The 15,057-nt window shown below is 42.6% G+C and overlaps 1 protein-coding gene across 1 annotated transcript in view; it reads left to right on the top strand.

Annotated features, from left to right (window-relative positions):
• PTPRO (protein tyrosine phosphatase receptor type O) overlaps positions 1 to 12,088 on the top strand; it is a 175,638-nt gene extending 163,550 nt beyond the window's left edge. The window contains exons 18-26 of the mRNA XM_054386736.1: positions 1,498 to 1,533; positions 3,029 to 3,110; positions 3,559 to 3,649; positions 4,154 to 4,230; positions 6,215 to 6,349; positions 8,465 to 8,587; positions 10,060 to 10,214; positions 11,159 to 11,294; positions 11,984 to 12,088. Coding sequence (XP_054242711.1) covers positions 1,498 to 1,533; positions 3,029 to 3,110; positions 3,559 to 3,649; positions 4,154 to 4,230; positions 6,215 to 6,349; positions 8,465 to 8,587; positions 10,060 to 10,214; positions 11,159 to 11,294; positions 11,984 to 12,088 — 940 coding nt within the window. The remainder of the gene's footprint in view (positions 1 to 1,497; positions 1,534 to 3,028; positions 3,111 to 3,558; positions 3,650 to 4,153; positions 4,231 to 6,214; positions 6,350 to 8,464; positions 8,588 to 10,059; positions 10,215 to 11,158; positions 11,295 to 11,983) is intronic.
• The last annotated feature ends 2,969 nt before the right edge of the window (positions 12,089 to 15,057 follow it).

Below are 15,057 nucleotides of genomic sequence, written 5' to 3'. Positions count from 1 at the left end.
ATCAGTGTACATCTACTGTACAGGTAGGATCTGTGTAGATAACCTGCAAGGCTGATGAGGTTTCTGAGAGGATGAAGAGCTGCTATAGCTCTTGTTAACTCTGCAGGCAAAGCTCCACCTCCAAGTGGAAATGTACCTCAGAGAGATAACAAAAATAATACAGGTTGTGGCTGTGCCAAAACCTGAATTTTCTGTAAAACTTAATTTTAGAAATAAATAATATAGAGTTTTTAAAAACTCTTTCAATTCTAAACTTCCCAGGTGAGAAAAATAAAAATTTTTTTTTCTTCTTTTTTTTCCCCCCCTCTATATTTTCATTGTCTTGAAATGAGTCTTCAGCTTTAATTTCCTATTTGAAGCTTTCACCCAAGTTATATACAAGTCATTTTAATATCACAGAATCATAGAATGTTAGGGGCTGGAAGGGAGCTCTAAAGATCATCCAGTCCAACCCCCGCCAGAGCACAATCACTTATAGTATATCACACAGGAACACAGGTTTTGAATATCTCCAGAGAAGGAGACTCCACAACTGAATAAGCAAGAGTCTATTTGTGTTCATGGGTTTAGCAGGGAGGATCAGGGTTTTTCAGACCTTGAGCCAAATTATTCCAGGGTGGTCCTTTTGTGCATTTGTTCTGATTGACTGCTTAGGGTTTTTTTTTTTGTGGTGACTACAAAAAAATACATATCCTCCCCCTCCAAGAAACCACCTGGTGGTAGTGTAGTGCATATTTTATGGGTTATGCTGCTTAACACACTCATAAGCTTGCTTGTAACTGTCACTGTTGAATTATATCACATATAAATCAGGTGAAGACAGTGAATTACATGACTGGCATAATTAGCTGTTAAGAGTCAATTAAAACTATCTAAGGGTTAAGCTTGAGTTTGATATTTGCCATTTTGGGCATTGATCATCAGAAGCAGGTTATGAAATGGGTGAGAAAACAGCATTCAGGCCATTTCTATTTTCCTTCACATTCCTTGAATTTGCAAGTGGTGGTCTTCTCCCCTTACCCAACAGGTGCCTTTCATTCCTGATTGCTGTCTAGTGTGGATATCCAGCTTCCGAGCCTGCTAGAGCCAGAGGGGAGCAGCCCAGGGCTGTCCTGTAGTGCCCTGTCCCCTGCAGCAGCAGAGCCCCCTGCCTGCCACAGGTACCAGGGACTCAGCCCTGGCTCACCTGAAACCAGTGGTGCTGTGTGTGGGTCAGGATTTGTAGAGGGCCCATTGCTTGTGCAGGGCACAGGATTTCCCTTTCACAAGCAGGTTGTTCTCAAAGACACAGAATGGAATATGAATCCCATTGGAGTCAATGAAAATTTTGCTATCAGCTGAAAGATGTCTAAGCTATCATCACCAGTCTCATCCTGAGTATGATGGTGACTGAAAAGCACACATTCCTAAATCAGTACTAACCATGAATAAAGACTATGCAATAATGAATGAAAGACAACTTTTTTTTGTTGTTGTGTTTTTTTTTTTTCTCTACAGGAGTAAAAATGGATTAAAGAAAAGAAAGCTGACCAAGTATGTAACTTCTTTGATATTTAAAGAAATAGGAAAATGCATCATCTTAGACTAAACATGAATTATGGAGTACATGGTATAGTGGTACTCCTGTTACAGATGGAGAACATGTCTTGATAAACACATCCTGAGAGAGATAACTGAGGGTAGAAAACAAACAATAATTGGACAAAACCAATTCTTCTCAACAGATAGTTTGTGGTAAAACAGCTCCTTACTGATAGCAAATTAGTCATCAGGGAACAGGTCAATTATCCAACTAGTGATTACAACAGAGCTTATCCTTAGTTAAAAATGACAAATGGTGGAAAATCGGGATGCATTTGTTTCCAGTGATATTTCCCTCTTGACATGAAGCTCTTACTACGGCTGCTGCTAGCACAGTAGATCATTAATGCTAATGGGTAAATAGGAGTAATTAAGTGGTGATAAGACAGCTACTTTTGGGGATATTGCCTTGGAGTAAAAGGGAAGATTACTGTGTGCATGCTTCAGTAGCTTGTAAATTAGAGCATGATAATTAGGGGAGGGAAGGTGTTTACCTGTGTTTTGTTATGCAGTGCCTTAGCCTAATTATCTATCCATTATATTCAGAGGCTGTGCCTCTGTCAAAAAACTGTGTGGCATGATGGGAATTGCTGAATCAAGGCTAATTTACACTTGTTGAAGCTCTGCATGGTTTTCTATAGTTTTGTGCCATGTTTTTTAGCTACCATCTCTCTGGGAGGAGAATTTGACCTCTAATGACAAATGCTTATAGTTCTCAAAGCCAGCAGAGAAAGCAGTCACAGCAGCAGCATCCAAAATGGTGGTTTAGGGGATTGTTTGTTTATTTATTTGGGTAGATGTTCTAAGAAAACCAAACCTAAATATTAAATCCATGTTTCTGCATGAGCAAAGCTCAGATGAGTTTCAAAAGTGTCTGAGCCAGAAGTGAAAATGTCTAAAAGCAACATTTTGCATTGCACAAGAGGCAACTCAACTGAAGCAGCAGCTGCCTTGCTGCCAGAAGGAAGCTGGTGGGATGGTTCTGGGATCGGGTCTGCCATGCAGTGCTGCCTCACTGCTTTTCAAGGTGCCACCTGTTCCCTGGGGACATGGCCACCTGCAAAAGCAGTTCAGGGATCACAGGATCAAGGGAAGGGTGCATGAGCCATTGCCCTTACCTCAGACTGGTGGTTTCCCTCAGCTAAAAAAACTCCAACCCCCAAGCCAGGGTGCTCACCATCAGCAGCTCCAGCAGGTGCAATACTGAGCTCACCCTCTGGGATCAGTGCCCTCCTCTCAGTCTCCTTATGAGCAATATGGGCACCATTTGGTGGCACTGAACCACAAGACCTTTCCCCCCCCCCCCCTTTTAATTGTTACTTTCTTGCACTTACAGTTACCAATACATATTCATGACTTGAGAGTATTCTGGGGCAATATAGAAATAAAATGTACTCAAAGCAGTTTGATTTTTTTCCCTCAGTATCTGTATGGGTTTTTTTTCCAGCCCTGTGCAGTTGGATGATTTTGATGGATACATCAAGGATATGGCCAAAGACTCAGACTATAAGTTTTCTCTGCAATTTGAGGTAAATCTGTGGGGATTCTGTTCTCTTTGAGCATGCCTGGATCAGCCTTTTCCAGATGTTAGATTTTTGTGGTGTGCTTCTGTGCTCTAAGCTGTTTAACACATGCTGTTGCTAGAAGTGTGTCAGCTTCACTTCCAGTTCTGCAACCCCCTAGTTTGACAGTATTTTGGTTAACTGAGTGCAGACAGAGAAGAGCACTCCACAGTCACAGCCTTGAATGGCAGCAGTGTGTTCACAGCATCCTCAGGAAAGTCCACACCATTGCTCTTGAGCTTTTCGGATCCAAACTCACAGGCATCAGATAAGAAAAGTCAGTATAATCCTGCTGTCAGCTTATGAAGTGATTTATGAGCATTTTCAGTCAAGTACCTTCCACAGGTAACCACAAATAATTGTTTTTTGAGTGTTTGTGAGGTTGACCATGGTGTTTTTGTTTTTGTTGCACCAGGAGCTAAAGCTGATTGGGCTGGACATCCCTCACTTTGCTGCTGATCTTCCTGTGAATCGCTGTAAAAACCGCTACACAAACATCCTGCCATGTAAGTACAACACATGCAGGCTCCTGCTAAAGTCTCTCAAGAGATTTCATAAGAGAACTGGAGAATCAGGACAGCATTTCTGACTGATAAAACCTGCTCTAAAGCCTGCCCTTAGAGAGCACCAGGCAACAGATGTTTTTCGTTAGCTTGACCCATAGCTTTCTGGGGATGACTATCAAGCCAGGAGTTTGGAGGTGAGAAATAAAAGGTAGATTTTACTACTGAGTAATGTTGCTCTGTTTTTCTTAAATGAAACCTAAGGGAGTCCAAAGGGATGTCAATTTGAAAGTGTATGTTGCAGAACAGTAACAATGGTGCAGCCAGGTAGTGTTTACTGAAACAAACATTGCTCTCTGTTGGTAAATATGAGCATTTTCTGGTTGTTTTGGGTTTGTGTTTTTCTTTTTTTTAATAGATTTTTTTTTCCACTTTCTAATTTTCCATTTTGCCTAGTTGGGGATGAATTCCACATTTGAGAGACAAATTATTTTCTTCCTTTTCCAGATGATTTCAGTCGTGTCCGATTGGTTTCAATGAATGAAGAAGAGGGATCTGACTACATTAATGCCAACTATATTCCTGTGAGTACAGACACTTAGTCCATGTAAAAAGCAGTATCTTGCACAGCAGTTAAAGCATGTCAACTGCAAATCAGGATCACCTCTATGTCTCTTGGAAGATGAGTCGCGTTCCTCAGCATCTCCTTCAACTTCCAGTAGTTCTCCAACAGCCAGCTGTGCTTTTCATCAGCTGTATAGAGAAGAAAAAAAAAATATATGATGGAGAGTAAAATTTTTGGCAACTTTTGCCACAGTGGCATTGGGTGAATGATGAACCATTGTAAAACCTGTGAAATGGAGAGGAAGCATTAAGTAATCAAGTGTTTTTTTTCAAATGGCTAAGAAAAAACACCAAGTTTTAAATGGGAAACTTTTCCAGGTTTACACAGCACGTGGAAAAAAAAAAGGTTAAGGTAAGGCAGAGAATCCACAACTGGCAAAATGCACCAGCCCATGCAGTGTGTGGAGGGAGCTTTCTGCCAGAGACTTAATTATTTGTTTAGAAAAAGCGCTTGCACTTGGGGGCCACAGGCAGATGAGCATTTCTGCATCCTTGCCATGAACAGAAGACAGAGCTGGCCCTGGCTGTGCTGGAGAGAGCTGAGTCACCATTCTGGAACAGGGAGGAGCCCTCAGATGAGTCACTGAAGCCTCTTCTTTGTCACTGTGAGCACATGGCCAGCACTGAGTTTGTATGGGTCCAGAGCTCAAGCTGCCAGTGCCTGAGCTCACAGTGAATCAAGAAGGGAAAACGTTCCAGCATTGAGAAGTGTCATTCACCACTCAGGAAACTTCTGTGACATGGGATTATATATAATAGGATTTTATGCATCTGTCCCTTTCAGATTGCTCTGTTTGCTTTTTATAGCTTACATCTCTGTAGTTCTACTTACAGCATAAAGCAGCCCATAGCACCTGGGCCAGCTCTGTCGTCTTCATGGTTGGCTTTTCCTGGTGACTGCTTCCCCATTGAGCACCTGCTTCCAAACACAGATAGCAGAGGTGATAGATGTTTGGCACTTAGGTCAGACACAGCTCATGCAGGCAAACAAACAGCAACTTCTGTGTAGGGCAGGAACTCGGGTTGAGCCAACTCATTTTACTGTAGGAAGCCATTTATGGCAAGTGGCACAAATATTTTTACAGTCCACATACTGTGGTGGCAGAGAAATTGCCCAATTTACATGGGATCATGCTGTGTGTTGGATGTTATCTCTTGTTCTTGTTAGGAATATCAAATACCTTTTCAAATGCAGTTTGGATGATACAATCTCAGCAAATATTGGTTATAGCAGTGGTTAAAATGGCCATTCTGTGGATTTTTAATTACATTCTTGATAAAAGTCTTTTGATTTTGGAGAGGGAAGGATTTTTTTCCCAAATAAAAGTATGTTCATAGGGAAAGGAGAAGGAATACATAGATATAAAGCATCTGAGCCTCAATAAAGCATAGAAGTGATAATCTGTTAAATGTATTTACTCAGCATGCTCCCTTTTTTAAGCAGAACTCTAAGATTTTATTAATTAAAGTCCTTATGACATAAACATGCACATAATCCCTCTCATTGGTAGCTTGCATTTGCATCAGTGACTGAAACTCTCACAGGCACTGCTTGGGATGAGCAGGCTAAGCAGCTATAATTGTTTTTATGTCTGTAACTAAATCAAGCCTTAGATTATGAAATCTCCAAGTGGAACTTTGATTTAGGAATCTTATTACTTGGGGTTTTTAATGTTTCTTTTCCTGTTCTCAGAACAAAGGATTTATACAACAATAGATTCATCCTGTGTCTTTCATTTTAGATTGCTTATACTATGGGAGCATCAAAAACTGGTGAAAGTTGTAATCTCAAAATAAATATTAAAAATCATGAAGTAGTTTCTTTATATTAGAAATCACTTTACAGAGAACAAAATTAACTTGAGCAAGGAAAACAAGTATGTATGGCAGAGGGGAAAAAAAAGTGTTCTGAAGCACTAATCAGCACCTGTCTCTGTTTCTTAGGGTTATAATTCACCCCAGGAATACATTGCAACCCAAGGACCACTGCCAGAAACTAGGAATGATTTTTGGAAGATGGTTCTCCAGCAAAAATCTCAAATTACTGTTATGCTTACCCAGTGTAATGAGAAAAGAAGGGTATGTAAGAAAACTTTGCTCATAGTAGAAAAAGAATCTACTCTGCAAAGATATTTATTTTCTGGTGGATGATTTTTTTTTACATTGTTTTCTGGTCATGAGGCAGCTTCATAATGAGAACTGGAACAGCACTCCATGCACTTATGGGAGGGGTTTCAGGATAGTTAAGGGACTTAGAGCACCTTTCACATGAGGAGAGGCTGAGGGACCTGGGACTCTTCAGCCTAGAAAAAAGGCTCAGGGGAATCTTCCCACTGCATGTAAATATGTGAAATGAGAGAGTAGACAGCGATGCCCAGTGAGAGGACAAGAAGCAGTGGGCACATCTTAAACACATTAAATTCCTTCTGAACACCAGGTAACACTTAAGGTGAGAGTGACTGACCACTGGCACAGTTTGCCCAGAGGTTGGGGATTCTTATTCCCAGGAGATATTCATAAGCAACCTGGACATGGTCCTGAGCAGGCTTCTCAAGGCGTCTTTGCTTTAGCAGGGCGGTTGGACAAGATGACATCCAGAAGTCCCTTCCAACCTCAGCTAGTCTGTGGTTCTGTGCCTCTAAGTTTAGATAATAATAAAACACAAGTATGATGTTTTACATTTTCCTTGGCATTAAACCAGAACTATTTGAAGTGTAATTTGGGATTTTATACACATATTCTTCTTCCCTGTTCTTTGGTCCTTTTAGACCTGGTCTCTCAGGAAACGTAACAACCTACAAAGACACTGCACTTCCATTCTGTGCTTTACTAATGCTTCTCATCAGAAAACCCATGTATAGCTTACTTCCATAGGTAGATAAGTAGGAGTGATCAAGCTGGAAAGCATGGCAAGAGGTACTACCTCCTACTGCACCATCAAGTAAACAGTGCTGTAGACATCTGCAAAGCTGTGTGCAGTATACTTCTCATTGTGCTTTTTTAGATATGCTTATATATATTTATGTTAATATATGCATATTTATAGAAATGTAAGCATAAATAGAAATGCTTATATTTTGAATATATTTTTGTAATGCTTATATGTATCACCTGGAGTACTGCATCCAGCTCTGGAGTCCTCAACACAAAAAGGACACAGACTTGATGGACTGGGTCCAGAGGAAGGCCATGAAAATGATCAGGGGGCTGGAATACCTCTGCTACAAGGACAGGCTAAGGGAGCTGGGGTTGTTCAGCCTGGAGGAGAGAAGACTCTGGGGAGACCAAATAATGACCTTCCAGTACCTGAAGAGGACCTACAAAAGGGCTGTTTACAAAGGCCAGGAGTGATAGGATGAGGGGCAGTGGTTTTAAATTAGAGAAGAGTAGATTTAGATTGGATGTTAGAAACAAGTTCTTTACCATGAGGGCAGTGGAACACTGGAACAGGTTGTCCAGGGAGGTGGTTGAGGCCCCATCCCTGGAGATATTCAAGGTGAGGCTCACCTACTCTGCCCTGGTGAGACCTCATCTTGAGTACTGTGTTCAGTTCTGGGGTCCCCAGTTTAGGAGGGACAGGGATCTGCTGGAGAGGGTCCAGCGGAGGGCTACAAGGATGATTAGGGGACTGGAGCACTGCCTGCTGAGGAGAGGCTGAGAGACCTGGGGATGTTTAGTCTGGAAAAGAGAAGACTGAGAGGGGATTTAACAAATGTTTATAAATATCTGAGGGCTGGGGGTCAGGAGGGAGGGGACAGGCTCTGCTCACTTGCTCCCTGTGATAGGACAAGGAGCAATGGATGTGAGCTGCAGCACAGGAGGTTCCACCTCAACACAAGAGGGAACTTCTTCACTGTAAGGGTCACAGAGCACTGGAACAGGATGCCCAGAGAGGTTGTGGAGTCTCCTTCTCTGGAGACTTTCAAGACCTGTCTGGATGTGGTCCTCTGTGACCTGAGCTAAATTGTATGGTCCTGCTCTGGCAGGGGGACTGGACTCAATGATCTTTGGGTCCCTTCCAACCCCTGACATCCTGTGATCCTGTGACAGGGCTCTGGGCAGCCTTAGCAGGGAGGATGTCCCTGCTGACTGCAGGGTGCTTGCACTAGATGACATTTGGAGGTCCCTTCCAACCCAAATCATTCTATGATCTAAATAGATGTATAAATATGTTTATGTTTATTTCCATTTCAGGTGAAATGTGATCATTATTGGCCTTTTACAGAAGATCCTGTTGCCTATGGGGACATCACAGTGGAGATGCTGTCAGAAGAGGAGCACACAGACTGGGTTTATAGGAATTTCCGAATTAGCTATGTAAGTGAAACACAGCACAGCCCTGCTAAAAGGTTGAAAATAATTTTGGTCCAGGCTTTTCTTTAATTTTTGGCATTCTGGCATTCAGTGGAAAAAGTCTAAGAGAGGTATCAGTGCCCTTACCATCACTCACAGAATCAACCGGGTTGGAAAAAACCTCAGAGATCATCAAGTCCAAACTATTACCTAATACCTAACACCTCCTGGCAACTAAACCATGGCTCCAAGTGCCACATCCAATCTTGTTTTGAACATCTCCAGGGATGGTGACTCTACCACCTCCCTGGGCAGAACATTCCAGTGGTCAATTACTCTTTCTGTGAAGACCTTTCTCCTCACCTCAAGCCTTAACTTCCCCTGGTGCAGCTTCAGACTCTACACAGGGAAATGGCTAAATCACAAAACCTTCCCCTAAAATTGTCATATCTGTGAATTTTTCAGCAAATTGCAAGACCAGAGCTCTGGACATTTTTTGTGGTGTCAATAATTAGGCACAACAAATGTGTGAACAACTTCTTTCCTTTAGCTCAGGCCCAGGACCTCAGTCCTGCTCAGCCATGCCATACTGTGTTAATGAAGGGCACACAGGGTGAGGGCTAGGAGTGCAAATATGTAATACACAATACGTTGGGCTGTTGGCATCTAATGAAAATTATAATGAGACTGCAGTTTGCAGGTTAGGTAAACTGTCCTTTGCCAAACCTAGGTCAGTCATTCATTTTTGAATACTCTTTACCTATGGATCTACTCTTGCCTGTGACTGGAGAGAGGGGACTGCAGTAGGAATATTTAGCCTGACCCAGAAAGGCAAAACCAAAGGCATTACTTGCCATGGATTTTGGTGGTGACAGCTCCCACTCCTCCCTATGTTTTGAGGGGTTTTTTAAGTCTCAAAGGTAGAATGTGGTGTGTTGAGGATCTTATTTCACTGATGTTTTTAGCACTATAAAGCTTTTTTGTAATTGTGTATTTTTCTAAATATTTCCATTCCCTTTCTAATGATTTTTAATTACCTTTTGGTATTTTTTCCCTTTGAAACTCGAAAGTAAAAAACTCTCAAGAGTCCAGTCTTGATTGTTTGCCAACAGCGTTTTTTGTTATCTCTGTCAAAACAAGGAAAGGAGAGGAAATGGAATAGAAAGAGCGAGAAAGCCTAAGCTTGAAAAATGCAGCAATTCTTGATTTAAAAGCAAAATAAAATCAAACTGCCATGAGGAAAAAAAAGCAAAAGAAAAATCCCCAACCCAGAAAGAAGAGTTCATGTCCTTTTTATAATGATGGCCTGATACCCTCTCCCCAGTTTTAATGAAATATTCTTTGCCACTTTTTTTGGCTTACTTTATCTTCTTAGGCAATATTGGGGGAAAACCAAACCCACCATAAACCAACAAAAAAACACCCTCAGTCTGAGTGATTGTGGCTGCACTTTAAAAACTCCTGTGAACGTGCTGCTGTTCTGCTTCTCTGACTAGGCTGATGAGGTGCAAGACGTGATGCATTTCAACTACACTGCCTGGCCGGATCATGGCGTCCCCACAGCCAACGCTGCCGAAAGCATCCTTCAGTTTGTACAGATGGTCAGGCAGAAAGCAGCAAAGAGTAAAGGCCCCATGATCATACACTGCAGGTAAAGGCTTCAGAGAAATCAACTGAAGAGTGCTGTTTGTTAAACAGATTGGGAAACCGTTGGAAGGAGAGATTTTGGGGCTCTGCTCACCTGCTAGCTGGAGCTGCTTCCCTCTGGAGTTAAGGATAAAGAATTAATCCCTCTCTTTGAATACAGCGGGACTGGGATTTCAGCCTGCAGCCACAGGGATGAAGGCACTGCTTTCTGGAGTGGCAGTCTCCTCTGAGAGCAGTATGCTAATAGTTACATGGGGTTATTTTCCTTTTATTTTGGAGGAAGATTGTTTTATACAGTGTCAGGTTTCTCTCTTATGCATCATATGGCCTTTTATTCAGATGCTGACTACTTGGCCTCTTTGGGGGCAGCTGCCATGTTAGTGATGATATCATACCAGATTGGTTCCTGATGCAATTCTCCTAACTGACTTCAAACCTCCTTGTGGCTCCTCATGTGAGAGCTACTCACAGCAGATACTTCAGAAATAGATGGTTTGCAATGGATGTGTACATTACGGTGACATACTCATAATGGAAGTCAAAGCTTAATCTCAGCCACATCACACCCCAGAGGCAGCAGTTACACTGCTACACAACATGGCAGCACCCTCCAGCACTATAATTCCTGGTGGTGATGTGATGAACAGCACTGACACTCTCTTGCCACCACTTTACACACTTTTGGGAGCTCCTTCCCAGGAAACAGTCTTTTATATCAATAGCATTGCTAGTTTCCTGATAAGGCATATAGTGAACTACTGAAATGCAAACCAACAGCAGCACATTAGTAAAGTGGATGAAGGCTTGCATGGCTCTAAATCCTACAGCTTACTCAGCCTGCCTGGCCTCAGATTAGCTGCACCTGATTACCTGCTTTTTGCAGCACCACTGCTTTTCCTGTGTCCACATCAGACAAGCTGTGAAATGAACTTCATGTCTCTGTTTCAGTGCTGGAGTGGGACGAACAGGAACCTTCATAGCCCTGGACCGGCTCTTACAGCACATCCGTGACCACGAGTTCGTGGATGTGTTGGGCCTGGTGTCTGACATGAGGTCCTACAGAATGTCCATGGTGCAGACAGAGGTAAGAAAGTTCCCTTCAGTGTTATCAGTGTATCATTGGATCTATTTCATACCTCTCTGCAGTGTGTTCATGTCCAATGATTGCCCTTGCTCCTGAACACCTGACAAAATAGCTATGATTTGACACTGTGAAGTTTATTGTCACGTTATTAATCTGCTGCACAGGTGGGTCTGGTAATACATCCACAGTCTCATTGCTGTCTTCCAGAGAGGATGAATTATTCTCACTGCCTGTGAACTTAATATGCAAGAAATGCATTGGAATAGATGAACACAAGAAAACTTCAAACCCTGTTGAAAAGACTTGGGCTTGCTGAGGGGATTAATGGCTTGGGAAACGTCAGTGTTGGCAGCCTGTTACACTTGTTCAATGACTTATGTCATTTTCAGGCAATATAGTGTATAGACCCACTTTAGCTCAGGTGCAACCTGTTCTATTCCCCCATCATCATTCAGCTTATTAATAAGTGATTATGATGCCAGGAGAGCTCAGGTGGATTTTGTGATTCCCCAGCTGCTACCTGTTACAACTGCAGGCTATTATTTTGGGAGCTGACACCTCATTGTACACTCCAAGGGGCTGAGGATGGAGAGATGGAGAACCTGTGCAGGCTGTTACTGTGAACTATCTGGGTTTTTGTATGCTTTCTCAGGTACAAAAATCCTCACTCATTTGGCTTTTTCTTCCAGGAACAATACATTTTTATTCACCAGTGTGTGCAGCTGATGTGGCAAAAGAAGAAGCAGCAGTTCTGCATCAGTGATGTCATATATGAGAACGTGAGCAAGTCCTAGTTCAGAGTCACAGGTGGTAAGTGAGGCAAGCCCAGCCCTGTACCATGCCCACATCCTTGTGTGCCAGCTGCTCAGCAGCAACCAGCATCCCATGTGTTTGCTCCATGAGCTTTGCTATCCAGGCCTCATCCCAGGTGATGTTCATGTGGAGAGCATGAAGAAAATCCCCCTAGCCTCTTGCAGCAAATAATATGCTATATTTTCCATGGGACTGTAAGAGCTCATTGGCTCACTCATCATTTGAAGAAAAAGAGAATCTAGAAATCCATCCAATCATTCCCTGCCACTTGCCACTGCTTACAAAGCTTAAAAGAGAGGAAGACTTTAATATCTTCAGTCATTCTCAAGTCACCTACCAAGTGTCAGGTTACCAAGGCCAGCAGAGGTATGGGGATGCTATGCCAGCACTGCTGTTGTGGCAACAGAGCCTTCTGGAAGGTGATATGGTAACCAAAAAGCTCTGACATGAAACACTGGGGAATTTTCTTCATAAATCTAGAACCAGGGAAGAGGCAGGGTCTCACACTGGCACTACCATTAGCATAAGTGAAGTGACCATCTGGCCTTTCCACTGTGTCCCAGTGCCTGACCTGCTGCATACAGCCATCCCAGCTCAGTCCCTGGCTGCAGAGTAAAACACGCGGCTCTGACCTACCAAGAGGTCTGCTGAGGGGGATATGCTGTGAGGATGTACATCACTGCTGTGTAAGCTAATGAGCTCATTAGGAAGCAGTAATAACCCAGCCATAACCCTTAATATTTGCTTTTGGGTGAAGCAGGAAGCTACAGGCTTCCCAAACAGCACCAACACCAGCCCTCTCCACTGTCACTGTCACTGTCTCTGGTGTCACACACGCACCATTATTAACCTGCGTGCCTCATTCCTGTGCCTGCAAAGGGAATCCCGACTTGTCTCACTTTTCCTACAGCTCACATCATTTACTGCCTGACCTGAGTCCCAGAGCCCAGCAAGCTTGAACTGGTGGGTGCAGGCCCAGCCTGTATTCAGGACTGGTAAAAATAAACCACCTAGAACTATATTGATTCCCTTTCCTTATTTCTAAAGCATTGTGTTTGTTTGGTTCCAGGTGAGACCATGAAGCACACCCATCTTCCCTTGCTTCTGATTTATTTTTTTTCTTATGATGGTTTGAACAGCCAGTTGTTCTGCCACGAGAGACCACTGCTTTGCAGCAGACAATGAAAGAAAGGAACTTTGAACTTTCTGAAGCACTGGGGAGAAAAAGCCTTAACGAGCCTGCGGTGTCTTTTGAACCGTTTCATTTCTGGACCTTTTTTTTTTTAAATACTGGACCAAATTCAACTAAACAACATGAAGGAAAAGACACTAAATGTGCATAAAATAGATTGCTCCAGAGTGTTGGGCTTTTGTTTGGTACTTTTGGTTAATTTTTTTAATGTTATTATTTTTTCTGTGCAGGTTGGGCTTAAGGTTAAAGTAAGTGCAATATTTTTTTAATGGTTGACTGAAGAGCTTTCTTCATGTGTCACTTGGTCTGTGCTAATGTCCATAGGAGAGCAGGCATTGTTAGTATCTAATAATACCTCATTAGTGAATAGCGAGGCATGAACATACATGAAGAAATCTGGAGATTGTGAAAAGGGGATGGGGGGGAGGGAGATCTTGCTGGGTACATGGATTCGATGGTTTCCTACAGCACTGATGGGGTCTGGGGAGAGCACAGAACCCAAGCAATGGACTGACAAGCAGAAATCCTAACCATGAAGCCTGAAGCTGAAGCAGCAGCCAACACTGGGAGATGGGGTGGGTTTGGTTCTTTACTGTGCTACTAAATACTAAGGAGGAGGATTGCTCTTTTTGCCAACTTTTTCAGGCTTTTGTTTTAAATCAATCTGATCAAAGCACAGCGGAGTGTCAAGCTGGGCTATCTTAGACTCCATTACTATAGCGTTTAACTGTCCGAGCAGTCTATGGTGCCTATACCTCTCATTTGTTAATGATTTTTAATAAGTATTAACCCTGTGTAAAAAATGTGAAGCTGATTCAGGCTGGGGAGGTAGAAAAAGGTTTAAAAACAAAGGTGCTTTAATGGATGGCACTGTTTCTGCAAGCCAGGAATTCATGATGTTACAAATACAAGGTTTTGGCATGTGAAGGGCTGGTGGTTGCTTTATTGCTACAGGGCTGCCAAAGCATGGGCATGGATTCCTGCAGGGGCTTTGGGGTCAGGGAGGGGGGCTCTTTTCTTTTTCATTGTCAGTTTCAGTTCTAGCCAGAATAATTAGCTCTGTGTTTCTTTTTTTTTTTTTTTTTGACTCTTTGTATAATTCTGGTACTTCATTGTGTATTGTGATATGGATGCTGTCAGAATGGATGCTGATGGCACTTTTGTAACCTGTTGCTTTGTGTCACCTCATTGGAAGTTAGCAGCAATGGTACTCAATGTAAACAAACCAAACTTGAACTGAAAGTAAACACCCTGGATTGCTTACCTGTGAAGAAGTCACTACCAGCAGAACAGCAAACACACCCACAACCTGCTATTGCCTGTCGGGGTTACTTGGGTGTAGTTCAGTAACTTAACTACTTCCAGGAGCCTGAAAACCTCCTTCAGATGATATTTGAAAATTGTTTTCTTCCAAGGAGTTACTCCACTGGCAGGTAAATAGGTGCATATTCCTTTATTATCCACTTTGGCATCATATCAGTTACAATGGAAAACTTGCTTCAGACTCTCCCATCTCTGATATGCAAAGCTGCAGAGACTTAACATAATTCCCCAAATAAAAGAAGTCCTTGTGAGTGGTACTGAGAAACAGGACTCTACCTCAGATTCTTAAGTGACCATATGAATTGCCCCTGCTCCCCAGGTTCTCTTTCCATGCATCTAATACTGCTTCCACAGTTCACAGTTACCACTAAGCCCAGTCCCAAAGCAGATGCTGACAGGATGCAGACACAGATGCAAAAGGGGTGAGTGCCCTGT

The sequence above is a fragment of the Indicator indicator genome, chromosome 14 (genome assembly GCF_027791375.1).
Source record: "Indicator indicator isolate 239-I01 chromosome 14, UM_Iind_1.1, whole genome shotgun sequence".
In the NCBI taxonomy this organism is placed as follows: Eukaryota; Metazoa; Chordata; class Aves; order Piciformes; family Indicatoridae; genus Indicator; species Indicator indicator.
Note: the sequence above shows the minus strand (reverse complement) of the source record. Positions and strands in the feature narration are given on the sequence as shown.